Consider the following 21,976-nt stretch of genomic DNA (forward strand, 5'->3'; position numbering starts at 1 on the left):
CCTTTTTGTCCATTTACATGTTTGTTGCCCTTCATCGTTCTTGTTATTTTTCCTTTCATTCTGTTTTGAGTTGTCAGTCTTGTTTGTTTTATTCGGAACAAGGGACTGATGACCTCGTAGTTTGGTCCCCCCCTCTTAATCCAATCTCTGTCTCGTGTGTGTGTGTTTGTTGTTGTTGTTGTTGTTGTTGTAGTAATTTAGTCTTTGATATACCATCCGTTATATTTTGCATTTTGCTGCCCAAATAAAAACTTATTTACTACTTTCAACATCTCATTTCCTAATCCTGTTTCTCCAGCATCACTTGATTTAATAAGACTGCAGTTGATCCCCATTCTGTTAAACTGATTGTCCAAGTATTTGCCATCTCCGAATTAAAATGTTATGAGCAAACCTTATGTGGCATACAGATTCACCAGGGTGGTAGTCAACACCCTCCTTAAGGACGCAGTGTTTCTTAAAGTATCTGCTGGCATTTCTGAGATTGAAACCAGGGACCATTTGTGGTGGTATTCTTTGTATCTGTTGGTAACCCATGTTAAGTGTTATTGACGTCTGTAAATGGCAGGCACATGGCGGCGTGTCTGTACATGCAAATGGTAAGCTCAGTGCCAAGAAAATTGTTGTAAGAAACTTTGTGGCCTTGGATCAGAATTGGCTGCTTTGGGGCTGCCAGACTAACTTAATTGTTTTTTCTGTACCGTTCCCCAAATGTAAATTTTGAAAACTTCATCAACAAATTGGGAAGTTGTGTCATCTAGTTCACCTAGAAGCAAAAACTGCCTTATGTGGAGACTTCAACATCCATATAGGGGAAGATAGTGACAAAGAGAAAGCTTTTATGAACTTATTAAGCAGCTATGGACTATTTGTGGTATGTTACCTACAAATAGCAGATGTCTGTCTTGATACAGTTGTTACAAACCTAAACAGTTGGTACTACAAAGTAAGGCTGGTTGACCCTCTGCTTGCAGATCACAGTGCAGAAATAATGAACCTAAGGAAAAACTCAGTAAGTACTCGACAAATTCCCAGCTGGCATTCAAATTATGTCTTCAGAAGTAGGGTTATTACAAAGAAAAATTGAGATGATTTCAGAACCATGGTGTCAACAGACTGACATCAAATGTGTGGAGAATTGGTACCAAATGATACATTCAGTCTTATGTTCCAGACTCAAAGCCAAATTTGGTGAAATTTTTCCACTAAAACCTAAGAGATATCTAAATGCCAAATCAAAATACACACAGACAACTGTCTAAGTAAAGAGCTGGTATATCTGTAGATTTGCTGAAATAAAATTCATTGTACAACTACTAAATGACAAACTTCCTGGCAGATTAAAACTGGGTGCCGGACCGAGACCATCTGAGCTACCCAATCACAACTCGTGCCCCATCCTCACAGCCTTACTTCTACCAGTACATCGTCTCCTACTAAATGATTGTCAAAGCCACTGAAGATATTGGCATCAGTGACAGGCTATACTGTTATTATCTATATAGCTCAAAAGAATGTACAGGAAAGTAGAGAAGGGAAGCAAATCCAGTTTTATAGAAGCAGCCCACAGTCCTTGCAAGACAACATGACATCTGATTAATGAAAATAGGCGAAAGCCCACCTCTTTCTCAAATTCTTGTAGGTCAGCTGAATATTTTATAAACATTGTAGAAAGAACAGTAGGTGAAATTCTTGACTTTAGAACAGAGCCTGCAGTTGCTGTGAAATTTGGAAATAGATGCAGCACAGTAATGTGGAAGAGTGTATCCAGAAGACTATAAACATAGGGAGCCGTGATATTTATGCGTGTCATATAGTATTTTGGAAGCTATAGTCTGAGAAATTGATCAACCGCTGTCAGTCGTAATAAATAAAAGGCTGCATGCTGGGAATTTTCATATTTCCTGTAAGTACACTGCACAGTACCAATTTACAAAAAGGCAATCCACATGAAGTGAAGTGCCAAGCTACAGGTCTATTCCATAATACCAGTGCTAGTTAAGGTGATGGAGTCATAATGCTAGATCAGCTATTGAGTTACTTTGAAGGAAATAACCTATTTTATGATATGCAGCACAGCTTTCAGAAGGGAATGTCAGCTACAATGGCAGTGCTTGACTTACACAACTTATCTATAGCAGTGGTACTGTGTCCTTAGTAAGGCATTTGATTGTATCCCACAATGCCCTGCTCAGCAAGCTAAAAATCATATGCAGGGTGTATACGACCCGGGACAACTGGGAGATCCAGGAAAAACCCAGGATATTTTTAGAATTCCGGGAATTTTTCATTGTTTGAGTTTTTAGTTAAAGTTTTGTAATTTGGACTGGTAAGAACCGATACTCTAACAAAGGATATTACTGTATCCCGCCACTGCAGAATAATGCTTCAACAATAAAACGTAAATGAGAGAAAAAATAACTTAAATTGCAAAGGAACTGTGCCATATATGACAACACACAGTGCTCATGCAAGCGTCTGCCAATTGAAAAGGTGTCAAAGGCTTTAGGAAGATTATAAAGTGCTTCATAACAACAAATTGCCTTCAATGAGCGTGAAGTTGCAACTGTTTACATTTGATTTGTTTTAGCAGTTACGCCTGGGCTCTTGCGCGTGCGCAGTTGAATCATGTTTGAGTAGTAGATTCTCCCGCTTCTGGCTACAGGAATGTGGCTGTTGGAAGTGCAAGCAGTCACAGCAAGCAGCTAGATGCTACCGGGAAAAGGGGGGTGCTAAATTCATATTCTTGAGGAAAAAAAAACTTTTTTCACAAAGCGCCTAGCATCCAGCACATGTTTGTCTGTTGATTATTCGTATGATTGGGAAACGCTTCCCTGTTGGTTTTTGAACAGTTTTGAACACACTTTAAGTTGCTTTCTGAATGAATCATAAGTTGGCTTTAGAATGTATGCATAGTGTATGTGATATGTCAGGAGAATCCTCGTTGCATCTAGAAAAATAACTTTCTGCAGACGAAAGAGGGCGGGGCAATACGAGCTGAGGGAGTCCTAACAGATGAATGCCAATCGCTGTCTGATTTTGTGGTTGATTGGATTTGCGAATGATCAGCATTGTTATAATTACTAGCGAAATCCATAGATTCAGACTACCAGAATGGAAATAAACGACTGACAGGAATAACAGGTGAGAAAGATTACGTATTATCTTCTCTGTGAATCCAAGAAAATGAAATTTTGACAGAAATTTTTGGCGAGATCGCTACACTAGTAAGGACCAGTTGTTCAGTCCCCGGCTAGCAGATGCGTAAGTTCTATTCTGGAAATAACGCGGAAAACGTGTTGTTCGAACACGTAATAATGTCTAACCGGAAAATAATCGCGGGATAACTACACCTGTGATTCCGACAGGGTTAGTGAAGTTAATCAGCGAACAAATTTTGACAATGGCAGCAATAGCTACGGGAAGGAGAAGAAAAGGGACATCACACAAATTATGGAAGAATAAGATGATTCCAAATTTATATAAAAATTTGGTAATACTACTTTTCGATGTCATGCTTGAGAAGCTGGTACATATAAAGCTTTTTGTTTGTAGTAGGCCTAATAGGCATTTGATATTGGTACTTCGTGGATTATATTCTGTCGTGTTATAAAAATGGCCATTTGTGCCAAAACAGTCTCATTTATTTGGTGTGTTACAAAATTGCTGCCATATTAGAAAGACCTATTTTGTTTTATCTAGCAGACAGTGACAAAATAGACGTCCTCAGATCAAGAAACCACACCACTCTTGGGTACTATTTGTAGTAACAGCTTTTGCAGTATTAGATAGTGACATTTCGATTTTTCATGTAGCAAAACATTTGGCGAACTTTGATGAGGTAATAGATTCTTTCGCAGAAAAGAAAGCACACCATGTAAAGCTGTAGCAAGATTGGAGAGAGAAAAATGCTAGGAGCTGAGGTTTCAAGGAATGTGTAATTTCTTGGCAGTATTGGTTTTGTATATCCTATATTTAATGTTATGTCACACAAAACAGCAAGTTAGTAACTAATAGGCAATAAGGAGTTCAGATTTTCTGAAGAGTTCTTGTTCTCTTGATTACAAATAATCCCATCCGCTATTAATTGCGAGATTTTTTTTAAGAGGGTCAGGCTGTCAAACCGGCCGACTTAAAGCAGGAGAGGCACCACAGGACATTTCATTTTCCACTCGTGTGAATATAGTTTGGACGTGTGGTAGAGAAATGGCTTTATGAAGAGGCATAGCACTGCACTTTGGGATACTTAAGACCAAATAATATGTTATATGTTTCAGACTTTTCAGAAAGATGTGCGCTACAAGAGGAACATATTTTGAAATTTCGATTTTTTTTTTGTATTGACTCTGTTCTAGTGTCAACTGTTCGCTGCCTTTTGAAGTGCACGTATGGCATTATGTCATAATAAAGAACCAAACATGTTATAATATAGTACTGGTGCTCCAAGAAAATTTACATCCTGAAAACCACACTGAAAAGCTTAATATCAGGTCGAGGTCTACTTCATTGGGAATCTGGACATACGAATGTGCACTTAAAGTATGCACTTTTATTGTGCACATTTTAATATTGTTCATAAAATGCTCTTGCAGTATCCTCTGATGTCTTGTTCCTTTTACAACATAATGTATGATCTTTTGATGTTTTACACATACTTACATACTGGCTTCCTACGTCATGATATCTACCCAAGTGCGGTGTTGCCTGTTATCTGCACTTTGTGGCAACTGCTGAAACGAACCTATTTGTAGCAGGTCGTGGGAAAATATTGCGAATAGTGGTTTGAAAAGCTAATCAAAATAAATATCCTTTTACGTAAGTTGAACTATGTGCAAGAATGTACCATGAATTTATTAAATCACAGAGCGTTTGACTCTCATTTAAAAATCAATTCTTTGATGACTCACCATTTTGAAGAATTTCGAACCCTGAAGATCGGACATTGTCATTATTAAAAATTTTACTGGCACATGTGTGTGATATATCTTAAACTGCAACATGCGTAAAACAGATCAACAGTATATGCGAAAGCTTAGCTTCTCTTGCAGCTTGAGAACAATATTATGTGTGAAAACTTCTTTCCTTGTAGCAACACTACGTGTATTAATTTAAACTATTAACTTTCCCTGTTTGTGTGTTCGTGCAACAGTGATGTTTCTATTGGCTGACTACATCACGTGTCCCTATGCTCTGAATATCTGCTGTCATCGGCTGGCGAGCTACAAACGGCCTACAAAAGCGCAGCGAAATCTTGATTTCAATGATTCGGAAAGTAACATGCGGTGTTTGGTGGAATTCCAGGGTATACTTTTGTAATACGAAAATACGCAGCGTACATGTTGCTGCACATCAAAGATGTTTCCAAAACATGTCTTTTTCCCTAAGTTTAGATTTCTAAAGTGCCGGGAAATTGTACGCCTGTGTATAAAACCATAACCATTCAAAGGATTGATAAGGGAAAATATACTGTCACCCGGCAGAAAGTGTGTTTTTAACTGGGAAATCCGGAAATTTTTTTCCCTTGTCCACGTATACACCCTGATAGGGTATTGAGGGAGCTGTTATACAAACTCTCTAATCCTACGTAAACAACAGATGACTATCAGTGCAAGGAGCAGAATCAGTTGACATGAAGCTAAAACATGGTGTGCAACAGTGATCTGTGTTGGACCCATGTTCTTAATTTTCATTAATGGCATAGGCATTTACATATGACAACTTTGGTTTCCAAAGGGGAGAATGACTTCAAGCTGTTCAACAAGCAGAAGTCTTATTCAGTGAGGCCAAGGCCTGGTCCATCATGAACAATATGAAAATTAATGAGGATAAAACAGAGGATGATACGCACTGGGTGTGACGGCAGCTTCTGGGCTTTTTCATTGATACAATGTTAACTTGGCAACAGCACACCAAACTTGTATGTTCCAAACCAACAGTCGACTATGCAATATTCCACAGTCGAATCAGCTACGGACTGTTATGTGGGGCTATTCTGCAGGCTGCAAGAATGTTTATTACAAAAAAGGCCATGCAGCTCATTACCTCAAGCAAATATACTGACCATTACAAACCAATTTTTTGCCAGGTGTGGAGTTGTAACTTTTCAGCCAATATATTTTCAACTGCAATTAGTACAGCAATTGCTATAAAGACTGTATAGACAGACCAAGATGTCTGTTAACTGACACATAACAGCTTCCCAGTGGTGGCCCTAAAATTATTTAATGCACTCCCTAAAGATACAGTCACTACCATCGAACAACTTAGGAGCAACCTTTGTACAACAGGGAAGAATACTTCTCTGGCGACAAATGCATTTTTCTTATGCCCTCCTCTCACTCCTTGCATTGAGAGAGAACTGTCTTTTCACTGTAGCAGTAGCCCCCAGAAATTTATGTTGACGCCCTCCCCAGTTGAGACCCAGCAATTATTTCTTTTCTCCTTCAGTATATATGCTTCTTTGGCATTGGGCCATTGACTTCTGTTTGCAATTTACGTTGCTGCCTACGCAAGAAACTGAACATTTCACAGAGCATTTGCTTACACTACACAAACTAGCCACAACAAAACTGAAACAAATTGCCATATCCTTTGCCAATTCATATTCAGTTACAGATAAGCATCAGTTTCCACTTTCAGAGAAACTTACCTCTTCATCATTCCATTGCAGTTAACATTTTTACTAAATGCAGTGATATGCAAAAAGGAACATTGCTATTAAAAAATATTTGCACAAGAAAAAATTAAGAACACTAGTAAAGTTTCCTCTTGCAGTCTGTAATATTGACAGCCTGTCTTCTAGCGTTTGGCAGGAGAACTGCTTTGAGCACAGCTACCATGTGGTGGTGGTAAAAAAAGTTGCTACACGCTGTTAACTCAAACTTTGCTTGTAACAGCTTGCCCAGGTTTCCGTTGTTTTTCCCATTCAATCCCAGTAATTTGGAGTTCTTAAAAATAGGTGTTCTTCTGCATTGATAAGAAGCTAACATGCTTGCAGAAATGCAATTAGCAAAAAATAAGTTTTGATTTGTCACTGCAGGTTCTAGGGAGAAAATGCGAAGTTACAGTGGAATGAATGTTATGTTTAGTAGTTGTGCATAGGATGAAGGTGTATTAGAACTTTATTCTACAGTGATCACCTACAATGTTTTATTTCAACATTATTATAACCTCTAATTTAATACAGTAACAAGTATTTACAAAATAAATACATATGAAATTGCATTACATATTTTTGTGAGTTAACTCACATTACACGCACTTAAGTTATGTACAGCTGAAATTTAACTTTGCGGTGTATAGAGTAGCATTTGCTAATGTCACAGTTCAACATTTCTCTCCTCTGTAACTGTATTCTATGTTTCTCACAGTTCTTATTCATTAGAACAAGGAGGAATAATTTGTACAGTCAGTCTAAGCTGCAAATGAGGATTTGTCTCTTTGGTCTGGTTTGTAAAATTTTATGATATTGTTAATTCATGCTTACTGCAACAGTTTCCCCTGGTCTTTTAATTACACTGGAATGGTTTCCTGTTGATTATCACCAAATGACACTTGAACCAGGGAACTCAACTCCAGGTGTTCGCCATCGGTTTGATGGTTGGCAACTGCAAAAATTAAGAAAATTGGATTGAAAATTCAGAATAATTGCTGCAGTACATTGATACAGGATTAACCATCAGTTTATCTGGAACACTGATATTTCTGACCAGTGTGTTTATTAGCTGGCTTATCTTGAGATTGTGCTTGAATTGCTTTGTTTAGAGGATGCTGTTAACCAGTTTTCACTGTTTTGTGCTCTGACAGCTAAGGTAATTTTTACAAAATACAGTAGATTGTTACCATAGAGGAAGCATTGAACAGCCCATACATTTAAAGGGCATTTCAAAGTAGACTAAGCAGTTCAGTTCTAGGGCCCAACTCAATTGAGCCAAGAGATGACAGTTTATGAGGAAGTACTTTATCAAAGAGCTTGGTCTACTTTTAAATACTTTAAATTCACTTGTCTGCCACACACTAACTTTGTGGTAATTGAGAAATTTTTGTAAAAAGCTTTGGGACGGCAGAGTAAATACTTGACAGAACACATTGAGCTTCCCTTTTGTATCGTGTACATTTCATTTCCCTTCTCTGGAATTGTGTATTGATTAATTATTGCCTTTGTAGAACATTTTATACCAGTTAATCTTACTTCAGAGATGAAATGGACATATTAAAGTTTCTCTGCCTACCCTTATCACAGTTCCTGTGAAAACTGATCTAGGTGTAATCATTTTTATAAAGAAGTGGTGCTTTACCTGCAGGAGTCAGGATCAAAAAAGAATCCTGTGGTACATTCCCTAGTATTTCTACATTTGCACGAGCATTCATGCGGATCCCACAGTTTGATATTCTGCTGATTTGTACATTTTTCTTCCTCATCTGTATTTTGGCATGTACAGGCACATTCATTGGGTACATATTTCTGTAATTTGTTGCAGTCCTAGAAGCACAGGAAGATACAGTAAATAGTTTTTCACATCAACTTTAGTTAATAACAGGCAGGTCATTACAAACATGCAAGAAATGTAAGTGGATGTAATATAGTCTGTCTGTAAACTAAAGCGCCAGCAGTTGTTTCTGTCTCTCTCTACCTTATTGCACTGAGGTGATGGAAGTCGAGGGATAGCGGTACACACATTTACAGATGGCAGTATTATCACATACATAAGGTCGAAAAGGGCAGTGCATTGGTTGAGCTATCATTTGTACTTAGGTGATTCATGTGAAAAGATGTTCAGACGTGAATCTGGGTGCATTAGGGGAATTACCAGAATGTGGAGTAGTAATTGGAACTAGACACATGGGACATTTTATTTTGGAAATCGTTAGAGAATTCAGTATTCTGAGAGCTACATTGTCTAGAGTGTGCTGAGAATACCAAATCTCAGGCCTTACCTCTCACCATGGCCTTCACTTAGCAACAGAGAACAGCATTTGCGTAGAGTTGTCAGTGCTAAAAGACAAGCAACGCAGTGTAAAATAGTAACAGAAATCAATGTGGGACATATCCAGTATGACAGTGCAGTTAAATTCAGTGTTAATGGGCTACGGCAGCAGATGACCAATGCGAGTGCCTTTGCTGAAAGCACGACATAGCTTGCAGCACATCTCCTGGGCTCATGATCGTATCAATTGGATGCTGGAAAACAGTCACCTAGTTGGATAAGTCCCAATTTCAGTTAATAAGAGCTGGTGGCACAGTTAGTCTGGCACAGACTCAAAAAGGCCATGGACCAAGCTTGTTAACATGGCAATGTGCAAGCTAGCTGTGTTTACATGAAATGGACTGGTCTTCTGGTCCAACTGACCTAATCATTGGCTAGAAATGGTTATGTTTGGCTACTTGGAGACCATTTGCAGCCATTCAATGGAATTTTTGTGGTTGACAGTGCGCTATGTCACCATATGTCAATTGAACATTCTGGACAGTTTGCGTGAATGAATCTCGAAGATTTGTGGTACATGATCTAGAGGCCAGTTTGTGCACAAAATTCTGCACCAGCAATACTTTCACAGTTATAGACAGCTATAGAGGCAGCATGGCTAAATATTTCTGCAGGATACTTGTTCAGTCCATGCCACATGGAATTGCTGTGTGTTGCCTAGCAAAAAGAGGTGTGACATATTAGGAGGCATCCCATGACTTTTGTCCCCTCAGTGTATATCAGAAGGAACAGGCAGTGTCACAAAAGTTTTAGTATGATGCACATGCAAACATGCTTAGGTAATGATTATTTTCTCCTAAATGCATTAATACTATACAGCATTATTAATTACATAACATACGGAACAGAGTTTACTTAAATTACCACACATTGCTGTGCTGTCCTGCCGAAACTTATGCTTAGGCATCCTGTATGGCATTAGTTTTATTCGCCAGGAAAGATGGTGACGTCCACCAGCACCTGCTCTTCAGTTCACAAACAAAATATAATGAAGATTGAATGTGGAATTTATTTTATATAAAATTGTCCATATATAACCCTACGGTTGAAGTAACCACATTCATTCATCCAGTAAATCTCAACACATTGTGGGATGTCATTTGTAAAAACTTGTGCGCGCGCGCGCACACGCACACGCACAGTTCATATTTGATCTTGCTTCAGCAGCTGTAGTAGTTTTTACATATTCTTGCTTCATGTCTGTTGGTATTTCACATGGTTTAAGAATTCTGTCACTGAATAGAAGCGGTGATCATTAATGGGAGAGAGGAGGTGGAGGAAATAGTTTCCAGCCATTTTCCTTCTGTGACAGTAAAAAAGATTTGATAGAAGTGGGAGAGTAGCTTTAAATACTTTTGTTTCTAGGTATGTAATTTTAAGCATAACTCGAGCAGATCTTAGAGTTGTCCTACCAGTAGAAGGATAATACTCCCCATCACTACAGTTCTCCCTCTCTCCATAATTGTCTTACCATCATTTCTTTTTATCTCATGCTGGAGCTCTATTTATACCAAGACAGATTAGAATCCTTTAAAGTCACTTATTTTACAGATTTTAAACAACAGAATGAACTAGATTTTATTTTATTCATACCTCCTCTTTAATTATACAGCTGCACTTGCATTTAAGGTGCCGTTCCACAGAAACAACTTCTTTACGTTGCTGCTGTAGAAGGTCTCCACCTCTGTATTCTGTAATGTAGACCTGCAATGATAGGATATTTATATAGCTTTTTTTGTCACTAATTACATGTTTGCTGTAAAAACACACACTTGTGGGGCAACAGCTGTGCATCAGAATCAGCATATAACACTTTATTTCAGAAAAAAAATCTAAAAATTACGGTATTCTGTCTGCTGCAGTGGAGTTCAAACGATATTGTCTTTCAGGATTGGTGTTTACTTACTTGCTGACTTCAGGTATGACCTTTCTTGTTTTGCATAAGCTAGGCAGCAAGTAAGGCACAGTCCAAGTGACCATTTGCTGTAGATTGCATCCCATCTACTTTTATAAATGTATTTATTCCACATGTGTTGTACTACTACTACTACTACTACTACTACTACTACTTTTGTTGTGTACAGATAAGTTAGAATCTGAAAAACCTTTACTTTCTCAATTTTTTTTTTTTTACTCTTTGGGGAAGTTTGACCAATGTCAATTTCTTTTGTATTATTCAAAATAAGGTAGGTTGGCATTACAGACCTGTGATCATCTGATTTGTAGTCATTAACAAATACTCTTGGTAGGTGGTATATTAAGCAAGTTCCGTTTCATTGCCCTCCGGCAGCCTATAGTTATTTTTGAAGTTTTCATTAAAAGTCCTCGTTTTCACTAATTTTATCTGTTAAAAAGGCAGGTCATTTCACTGGGCAACTAAATGTACAAAATTTTACAGCCTGGGATATGTATTTTCCTTTTTCTGCACTTCGGCAACATTTAATGGAAGTGTATAGATTTTACTTGTTTATGTATGTAATATCTAACACCTTTGTTAGAAATTTTTGGTCTTATTTATTCACCATTATCTCACTGCGGAAATCATTCAGTTACCATAACCAGAAGTCACTTTTTTTTTACCTGAAAATTTACTATTTCGCTGTCCGTTGGTTGACAGCTGAGTAAGCTGTGTCCACAACACCCTCCACATCTTTCGATCCGTGTGCATGATGGGTAAGCCACCTCAAGTGGATTGTCATTCGGATATAGTCGCACTGTCTGGAGCTCGGGTTTGCAGACTGCTAGTTTAGCATGCTGGATTGCCTCTGTAAAAGAAAAATCAGTTTCTTAGCCTGAATTAATTAAAAAACATGACTTGTATGATCTCTAATACTATAGTGATAAAACACTATTAATCACTTACTATATTCTGACTACCCACATTTGTGTGATTTTTGTTAAGCAGTCAATATTAATACTTGTAATAGATAACTGTTGCTTCACTGTGTATTACTAACACATAATTCTAGTCAAATTTGAAAAATGAAAATAACTTACTTCGTTCATCAGTTTCACCAAATCGACCTGAAACCAAAGAAACAGAATTATTTACATGACTGTTTGTTTGTTACAGATTTCTTCAAAAAATAAAATAAAATAAAATGGAACTAACTAAGAAGTTTCCTGATCGAGATAAGTTGACAGCAGAACAGTGTGCAAATATTTATTGTGATCTTGTCGATCATCACCGTGAGCATCTGGTGCGCCATCTATCAGATGATGTGGTACTGGACTGGTTTGGAAGAACCATTGCAGGAAAGGAAATGCTGCTGAATTTCTTTCAACAAGAGACTCATATGGAACACAAACTGGTATCAGTTGAACCAGCAGGTTATGTTAAAATTCAGAGAAGGCCAGCAATTCGAAAGCTGAGAAAACAATGTGTACCCGATCTTAAAGAAACAATATTCACAGATGAATGCTCTAAAGTAGAAGATAAGTTTCCAGAAAGTGAGCCTAAGCTTCCGTTTTACCATACAGGTAAGAAATTCCCCAGGATACCTGTACAGGTATGCAAAGAAACATACAGATCTGCTTTGCCTCTTAGTAGGTATGAAAGAGGACAAGGAGATGAAGAGAACTATTTTCTTGAAGCTAGTGGTACAATAGAATTTGCTATTACAAAACAGTCACCTACATCACCAAAAAATCTTAAGTTAATTGCTGACTCGTCCAAGTGGGAGCGGAACTTTAAATTGCATCTTTCTTGCATACTCCCAAAAAACGAAGGTCTTGATCCTGTCAGAAACTTGGAAATTTTTCAAATAATTTATAGCAGCACAAGCCGTTGCAGAAAGAATCTCTTTCAGGCATTTAGCCAAGCATAAAAATGCATGGGACAAAGATTTCAGTACTGTGATAACTTTGTAAAATAGACTCCATAATTTGCTGGTTGTCCATTATGCTGTGTACTATTTGTTCTGTTTTCAATGTGGGAAATACTGAGAGAATCCTTTTTAGTTATTAGAGAAAGAAAGATACTCCGTATTGGTACTGATATGTTCTAGACTAATTTCACACCCTTTTGTATTTATGTACAGTTGAAGGAATTAGCTCATTTCATAGGTGCAGTTCAATGGCTCTTTCATATGTGTGGTTACCATTTACTTGGTATGAGAATTTAATTGCTACAGTACATGTAGTAGTAAATGAAACTTCAAAAAATGTGGTGCTACTGTAAGAAAAAAAATGTTGCTGATCACCAGAGATTGAAGATGTTTCAGTTTTTAATCCACATAATGGACTTTTGACAGTTTGTTCAGTGGAAAAGCAAGTATTAATACAAAAGATGGAATGAACTAGTGTTTTTTCAGTTCATCTCTTGCAATCGTGTGTCACTTCTGTTTTCCATGATTACATGATAGACATTTGACATTACTTCTGTGATTATGTATAATATATATATTTTTTACTCTGTTAGCAGAATATATATTCTTTTTTATGTGAGCAGTGGTATTGCATTAGTAGTTGTCAGACGTGTAAGTACTGAAGGTTTAAAGTACAAATAATTTTTAGATAATTTATACATATATGTATTATTTCTTTTTAAGTGACAGAAGCATTGTAGTTTGGCTTATGAAATCACATGTCTTATTTTTTGACATAACGGCAGTATAAGTACTTGTAAGTTAATTTCTGTTCCTGTAAATTTAAGCCATGTTACTTTCTGTTCTTTTATATGTAAGCCATTTAAAAATTTTATGCAAATGGAATCTCATGTTAATTAAAAGCAGTATTTACAAAACAAGAATTTGAGTCCACCCAGTGCCTGTATTGTGTAAGTGGATGCTCAGGGCAGGGGGGGTGGGGGGGGGTGGGGGGGGGGGGGAAGAAGGTTCTTCACTCAATGCTTGAGATATAACACCTGACTGTCTCTTTAATATTCTCAAGTAATTGAGAGGGGTATAAGGCAAGGACAACTAATTAAAAGTGATAACACAGGAGTAACTATTCAAGTCCAGTTTACAATATTCTGAGAAAATTTAAACTTTATTTATGATAAGAAATTTATAATCCCAAAAGTTGTTTACTTTGTGTGTTGTCGTGGTGTAATAGCTACTTACAATAAACAGTACACAATATTACATAGAATTTGTGAGATAAAAGTGAGCTAGCTCCATTCCTAAAATTTAAAAGCCTAGAAATCACTTATACTGGACACACAGGATATATTCAGTAAAGCAATCTTATCTCGACATGATGGTAGGTCTACTTCCATTAATACTGTATGACAGTGAAAAAAAAATTAGAGTTATAATGCAATACACAGATTTAATTTTGCATTGTAAAGTCCTTAAATCTCTGAAATTAATTTGAAGGCCTAGAAACCATTGTTAGGGTTTTGTTATAATGAGCCAGTTTTTTCTGAATTATTCAATTTTGTACGACACGTAAGTTGCTGTTTAATGGTGTAGAACAGTAGTATTTATTAATACTGTAAATAGGCCAAAAAAGTCTAGTTCAGAGTTACAGTGCCTGTAAACTTATGAAACATTCTGTCATCTTCATTGTGGTTTCACTGACATAAAACAAAATATTGTTAAGCTTCTCAGACATAAAATGCTTCAAAATTTGCAAGTCATCGTATTTGCTTTAGGAATGCCCAAGAAGCTGTAGGTGATATTTTGCAGCTAGGAACGTACTTTGATTCTTGCCGTTCAGGACCATCAGTGATCTTGTAGGTTTCATGTGGACCAAAGTACGACTCTCCATTACGAGAAACTTTGGGGTAGTTCTCTCACCAACAGGGCATTTCTATTTTTAACTTTCACTCACAAACTGTCCCCATTGCAGAAAGTCTTTCTTGCATGGTTCTGGAAGTCTCCTTTCATTTGACATATTGTCTTTGTATTTACTAGGCTCATCCTTTTGACACATTAAAGATAAGAATGACTCTTCACTGGAAAAAGTTTACAAGAATATGGTCAAATCTTTCTTTAGCCTTCAACAAGACATGAAACACACTGAAGTTCTTGTTCTGTCTTTAGCAAGAATTGCAGAATACACTGATCTCATACATTGCTGGATATGACTTTAGTAGGTTAATGCCATAGCATAGAATAAACTTCATCTGGACCTTTCTTTGAAATGGTTTGATTATAGGTATCCTCTGTAGCAAGGCAATGTATATTAAATGAGTGAAATAACAGCTGCCATTGATCTTAAACCTTATTCGTTGAGATATTGGGGAATTTTCTGATAATTGGTCATAATTGCAACTATGTTTTTAATTTCTCTACACTTCAGCCTGCTTTATTTCATAAAACAGGATTTATATGCCACAGGACAGTGGGGATTTTTTTTTGGAACTTAAGGTGTTTTCATTCTTCAGTTTTCAATTAATGTTTTGTAATTTTGACTGGTATGAACTGATATTTTAACAAAAAAATTTTATTCTAGCTGGCTGCTACAGAATAATACTGCAGAAATAAAACATAAATGAGAGAATAACAGCAAAATAAAACTTAAGTTGCAAAGAAAATGTGCAATTTACAACAACAGTGCGCACGCAAGTGTCTGCCAACAGCAAGATGACACTTTCAGGATCACTCCGCTTAGAAATATTTCACATGTAAAAGACCACCAATGCCTTATTTAAAATTTTACTGGCACATTTGTGTTAGATATATCAAAGGGTAGCACAGACTAAAAGATATTCCAATGTTTTACATGAAAGCTTGCCTTCTTTTGTAGCAATACTGTGTGTATATTACTTTAAACCATGAACATTCCTTATTTGTGTGTTCACACTTCATGCTTCTACTGGCTGACTTCATGTGTCCCATGCTCTGTGGTGAAATCACGTAACGTGAACTATGACTGACGAAAGTGCATTGCAATCTTTATTTCAGTGCTTCGGAAGCTACTGTGCTGTATGTGGTAGAATTCTTATTTATACCTTTGTAATATGAAAATATGCACTGTACAAGTTACCACTAAAAAAACTTTTTTGCTGGGTATTGTTTCCTAAAGTGGCAGGAAGATTTCCTGTTTTGAGGGAAAGTATATTGTAGGAATGTGCTGTCATCCAGGATAAAGTGTATTTTAAATGGGAAAAATCAGAGAATTTTTCCCTACCCCTTGTAAACACCCTACAAAATTTGTTAGCCTCTCTCTTGCACTGTTCATTTTAAACAGATAGGCATTTCCTCCAATTTCAGCAACAGTGGCTTAGATTTTATTGCAAATGCTGCAGGTGTCAGTTCTTTAGTAGGTGAAACCTATGTTACATTTTGTCATAGAAATTAAATACTATGTTCACAGGATTTGGATTGTCCAGAAATGTAAGTACATCTGCTGTAACTTACTGGCGTTAAGGTCTTTAGATAAAGAGAGTTGGCCTTTGAGTGATTTTACATGCTTGTGAGCTTTGGCTGTTTTTTTCATCTAAAGATTTGTGTGGTCTGTTACTGTGTTTACCCCTGGTCTCAAACGTGTGCTTTGCCTATAGTGGCTGGGTAATGTTTCAGAGTGATGAAGGGTTGATTCGTAATGCTATGGATGGACAGAAGTGGTGCATGACAAACTGGTATTTGAATTCTTTCCATCTGTTATCAACCAAATTTTATAATTGTAGGAGAAGTCCCAATTTTGTGTTTCATCAGAGTTCTTTCTTCATATCCTGTGCAATATCAGTGTGTATATGCCCTGGGAAAAACCCAGGAATTTTTCAGAATTCTGAGAAGCTTTTATTGTTTTAGTTTTCAGTTAAATTTTTGTAATTCTTACTGGTAAGAACTGATACTCTGTTAGAGTTTTACTAAAGCCCACTACTGCAGAAAAAAAAGAGTTAGTAACACCAAAATAAAACTTCAGTTGCCAAGGAAATGTGCCGTTTATAATAAAAAAAAAACACAGTGCACACACAACTGTCTGCTGACAGCAAAATATATCAAAGACTATACAATACTTTGTAACAAACTGCATACAATGCATCTTTCTTGTGAGTCATTTCTATGAATGTGGCGTTACAATTGTTTACATTCCTAACAGGTTGCAGAAAAACTATTGCAAATTGTGATTTAAGAAGGGTTACTTTCAAAAGTAAATTTCCTTTTATGCACGATGAATTATATCATGTGTGATGAATTCCTTAAATCACAGCACATTAAAAACTTAATGCTGAGGACCGGGCATATGAAAAATTTGGGGCCCAGGAGACCAGCCATTTATGCCATTCTTTAAAATTTTACAGGTACATGTGTGTTTGATATACCTGAAAGGATAACACTCACTAGAGAGACAGTTTTTCAAATTTATTTTAGTTCTTTCATAGACTACAAATCATGCAATTTCACATTTAATTGGCTTTTCTGTGTGAAAGTCTAAGTGCTCCACAGAACATGTATTCAGCCAGGTAACTCACAAAATGTTCATTGCGCAACAGTGGAATTGTAAACCTGTGCTTCTCAGAAAAAAAAATCTGTTGCTACAATTCATGCTGTGCACTTATCACATCCTCTGAAAAGAAAAGAAAAAAAAAAGCAAAATAAATTAATAAATTTGGCAAACAATAGTAGATGTGAAAGATTAGATTTTCTTGTAGCTATACTGTATGTATGTTTATTTTAACCATTAATTTTTTCTATCTGTATGTTGTGCTATTTAACAAAGTATTGGTACTGACTGACTACATCACGCATCCTATGTCCTGAATATTTGCTGTCGAGTTATACAGTTCCAAGGGAAAGTGCATTGTCATTTAACACGAAGGAAAGAAGAAAAAAAAAAAAAAAAAGAAATGCTCTTCCACTGGGGTATAGAGTACTTTTATCTGGGAAACAATGTATTTACACCCAAGAAACAGTAGTTTTAACCAGGATTTTTTGCCCCTTTTGTCCACGTGTACACCCTGGATGTACATGCTGGATATAAGTTGTTAGACCAGATGTGTATTTTGTCATAACTTCTTATTTCATTAAATTCTTTAATCAGTGCATTTCTTTCTGTGCTAGTGCTATTTGCAAAACATTTCAAGCATGAACACTTACAGCCGTAAGCAGTATTATGACTCTCAGTTCAAATGCATTTTGAAACATCTGAAAGTCGTCAGTGAAACTTTCTGGTTTTGTGAATTGTTCCAAATTGTGCAGTAGAACTTTCATCACGACTGCTGCTTGACATTATCCAACTATCTTAACATGCACCTACAGCACAAACAATAATTAACAGCTGAATTTGTGGACTATCACCCTTCCAAAGAAGTAATGTGACATTGGAAGAATGAGCTAAATACACAACAACTTTGAGACTGAAATACGTGGACATCAGTCATTTCTCTGAAGTTAAAATTCCGCCGTCTGGAAGTAGTTCATTTCTACTACAAGATGGCAGTGAAAGGTAAAATTTGATCGGGATGAACTTCGATCATTATTCACATGTATCGCTCACGTTGGAGTCTGGTATCAACAGAGGAAGTTGGACAGTCTACAGAGATTGTTATTTTCTGTTCTGTTGCTCAGACTGCTTATACAGCCACTGCTGAATTTCTTGTCTGTACAGTCATGTGTCTAAAATTTGTTGTTTTTGCTTTCTTACAGCTGCAATTACCTAAAAGTTGTGGAGTGCAAGTAAAATGATCTTAGTTGACTTCCTTACACAGGCTGGGACTTCTTATTTTATGATTGTAAGCACATAACTCCTTTGTCTCATTCTTCACCCCACAACTTTACCATTTCCTAAAACAAATTGAAAACATAAATAAGCAAGCCACTGCACATACTGTTCATTATTTTCTCACCCTTATCTCTTGGCCACTTGAGTGGAATGCCTCTCCCCAGCATAATATGCATCACAAATATGATCCCTGGAACAAGTAATGGGTTCATTAAATCATTTTAATAGAATGCTGGATAGTTCCTTAGATAAGGCTTTAGCTGAGTTAACTAAATGCTCTGTCCCTGACATCAAAGTCAAAAATATGTTAAGTCTGTAATCATAGATTTTTTTTTCTCCTTTCAGTTAGGCATTCTCACGCCATTCTTATTGCTTACTAGGTTGTGGCAAGGGAGCAAGTTTCACAGTGAGCACAGAATTTTCATTTTAACTATACATGCTTGTTTTTTTCTTAAAAATCATGTCAAAACTACAGTTTTGTAAACTCACTGATGTGTTCAGAATGTTTCCCTGCTACCTCTATCTTCCATATCAGCTGCTTCTGCCTCCATAGTTGTAACAGTAATATACATTATCTCTCATTGCGTGAGAATCTTTACTCTTTTGCCGAGTTTCAGCTACTTCACTATTTTTTAATAATTTATTCAAGCATTTGTACAGTTTTCCATCTCTGTGTTTCCCTTTCTGGGAGATGTCTAGTCGAACAAAAATCATTGTTGCTCAGTGGCATGAAGACATTTCAATAGAATAGACACATACGGAGAGCTGCGCCAACCAGTCTTTGGAAAGAGAAAGAGAAAGGCAGCATTGCTCTAAGAATAGTTTTATGCCAGAAGCTTTGTGTTCAGGAAATAGTTTGTCACTGGAAATGTACATCAGTAGTGGTGGTGTGGATTCCTGATTGTTACGTAGCTACTGTCCACACATCACAAACATTATTTACCTGTTGCTGGTTTTGTGGTGTTAGGTTGGGTAGTCCATTGTCACTACCAGTTGCATTGCACCGACATTGACCTGCAAGTCGTAGCTCATGGAATCAGCAGTAGGACCCTCAACTAATACAAATACCTAGCTATAATAATCTGAAAGTATATAAACTTACGTAATGATTTAGGCTCATGACAAGTAAAGCAGGTAGCAGACTTCCGTTCATTGGTAGACTACTACGAACATTCTCAGTGTAAACAAAGAAGAGCAGTACAAGTGGTCACACACTTGTTTGAGCTGTGGATGGATGCTGATTAACCTCAAACGGCAAATTGTTGAAGATGCCAACTATCCCATAACAGATTACCTATAAAATTTCAAGAACCAGTGCATGGGAGGAGTCTAGGAATATGCTACCACCTCCCATTTAACAATGTTGGGGGGATGACACACAAAGACAAGATTAGTCTAAGAAATTGCTTCAAATGGCTCTGAGCACTATGGTACTTAACATCTGAGGTCATCAGTCCCCTAGCACTTGGAACTACTTAAACCTAACTAACGTAAGTACATCACACGCATCTATGTCCGAGGCAGGGTTTGAACCTGTAACTGCAGCAGTTGCGCAGTTCCGGACTGAAGCACCTAGAATTGCTCTGTCACTGCGGCCGGCAAGATTGGTCTAATTAAGAGTCGGAACAATCAAGCGGGAAAGAGAAAGTCACAACATTTTGAATGCGACTTTAAATTTAATGTCAAAGTGACATTAATACTTCTCCTTATGGTCCACACATTCACCTCAAAATTGCAGAATGAGATTATAAAGTAGTAAATGAGGAGGAGTGACTGATTTTAGTCACTCAAAGTTGAAAAGCGGAACAGTAAGAGGACGTACTGGAGGAAGATACTTTCAGACATCTCTTGTCAGTTAAGTAACATGTGAGCTAAATACATTTATCTGTTCAGAAATTGCCCTTTTTAGTATGTATACAATCGTCTTTTGCTTTTTCAGTCATAGCAAATAGTGCTGGCAGTAAACAAGCTTCAGTTGATGTTAGTATCTAGAATAATTATGCATTGAAAGTGTTATGTACAAATGTTTTAAACATTGTCATTGAAATAAAACTTGAAGCATACAGTAGTTCCTATAGAAACTGATGCAAAAATTTGAAAGGAAATATAGTTTATAACGTTTACCGTCAATATAATCTGCTGGAATTGCATACATACTGTCAGTGTAATGATAATAAAATTTCTATAACTGAAATGAATGTTAAACATTTTCATTTTGGTGGTCTGGATTTTTTTTTTGTCAAGGGCAGTATCAAGTAAGTTCTCTTGTCTACTTATTTATGCAACACTGTGGAACAACTTTAAATCGAGGGAAATGTTACTATTGATTCTAAAGACATTTAGATGCAAATATCCAGGAAGACTGCCTACTAGGGCCTGATATTGGCTGTAAATGCAGGTGGATAAGTTAATACGATCGGACCAAGTATGTGAGCCTGTTAAATGCACACCAACAAGGCAATAGGTGCGAAATAAGGACAACAGAAGTTAGAACTTTAGTACAGAAGAGGAAGCAACATTTTAAAAAAATAAATAAATAAAAAAAATGTAAAATTTGTCTGCCACTGAAAAGCGTTAATCAATTTAAATATTTTGCATTTTACTCACTTGCAAGAAAGTCATCTTGTGAAACAGAGTTCCTGTCGACGAAATGCTCGAGGAAGTCTGTGATGTTTTCAATTTCGCTCAGTCTCAGGATGATGTCTAATGGTATCTGTAATAAAAGAAGCCCAAAATTGGTGTGATATCCTTTTAATTTCAGACAGTATGAAGTAGGACCTGGGGGGGGGGGGGGGGGCACAGAGAAATGATGCTATAAACAGGTAGCCTTCTATTACAGTAAAGTAGCAAGTTCATCATGTTTACTTATATCAGTCATGCAGGAGCAGATTTCTGTGTCAAACAATGGGATGAAGTGGTAAACTAAGTCTGATGAAGACCATATAAGCTTGGTGTAACATGTCTTTATTCAATCATTTTTTATTTAGCCTTTTTAAGCAATGCTGTTTCAAGAGCACATGCAGGGAATGTAAATTCTCCACTTTAATGCAGTCTCTCAAGATGCCATAGCCTACAGGTGCAAAAATGCTTAAGGATTCTTTTCTCTAGTCCAAGATTCATACCTACCTAGAACCATCTCCTCCATTAGTTGCCACCTGTTGTTTGATGTTGGACACATGCAAGAGTTATACAACTTTATCGGTAAAACGATGCTCAGAGTTGGAGTTATTGATGTTATGTTAGGAATCACTTATGTGTCTGAAAGTGACCACTATAATATTTTATCTCCGCTACAAATGATTGCATGGGTTGGATGTGAGTTTTTCTACCTGGAGTCCCCGCATTTCCTTTTTCTGTCACTGATCTTCAGGCCA

The 21,976-nt window shown here is 36.9% G+C and overlaps 2 protein-coding genes across 11 annotated transcripts in view; one reads left to right on the forward strand and one right to left on the reverse strand.

Annotated features, from left to right (window-relative positions):
* LOC126094824 (uncharacterized) overlaps window positions 1-13,776 on the forward strand; it is a 33,758-nt gene extending 19,982 nt beyond the window's left edge. For all 10 annotated transcript variants that reach the window (XM_049909414.1, XM_049909412.1, XM_049909408.1 and 7 more), the window contains one exon: window positions 12,061-13,776. In XM_049909414.1, coding sequence (XP_049765371.1) covers window positions 12,089-12,814 — 726 coding nt within the window. In that variant the 5' untranslated portion in view covers window positions 12,061-12,088 and the 3' untranslated portion in view covers window positions 12,815-13,776. The remainder of the gene's footprint in view (window positions 1-12,060) is intronic.
* LOC126094823 (vascular endothelial growth factor A-like) overlaps window positions 7,143-21,976 on the reverse strand; it is a 97,595-nt gene continuing 82,761 nt past the window's right edge. The window contains exons 2-7 of the mRNA XM_049909403.1: window positions 21,210-21,315; window positions 11,985-12,011; window positions 11,568-11,752; window positions 10,581-10,691; window positions 8,298-8,482; window positions 7,143-7,607 (exon numbers count right to left, since the gene is read on the reverse strand). Of these exons, the coding sequence (XP_049765360.1) occupies window positions 7,541-7,607; window positions 8,298-8,482; window positions 10,581-10,691; window positions 11,568-11,752; window positions 11,985-12,011; window positions 21,210-21,315 (681 nt within the window). The 3' untranslated portion in view covers window positions 7,143-7,540. The remainder of the gene's footprint in view (window positions 7,608-8,297; window positions 8,483-10,580; window positions 10,692-11,567; window positions 11,753-11,984; window positions 12,012-21,209; window positions 21,316-21,976) is intronic.

The sequence above is a fragment of the Schistocerca cancellata genome, chromosome 8 (genome assembly GCF_023864275.1).
Source record: "Schistocerca cancellata isolate TAMUIC-IGC-003103 chromosome 8, iqSchCanc2.1, whole genome shotgun sequence".
In the NCBI taxonomy this organism is placed as follows: domain Eukaryota; kingdom Metazoa; phylum Arthropoda; class Insecta; order Orthoptera; family Acrididae; genus Schistocerca; species Schistocerca cancellata.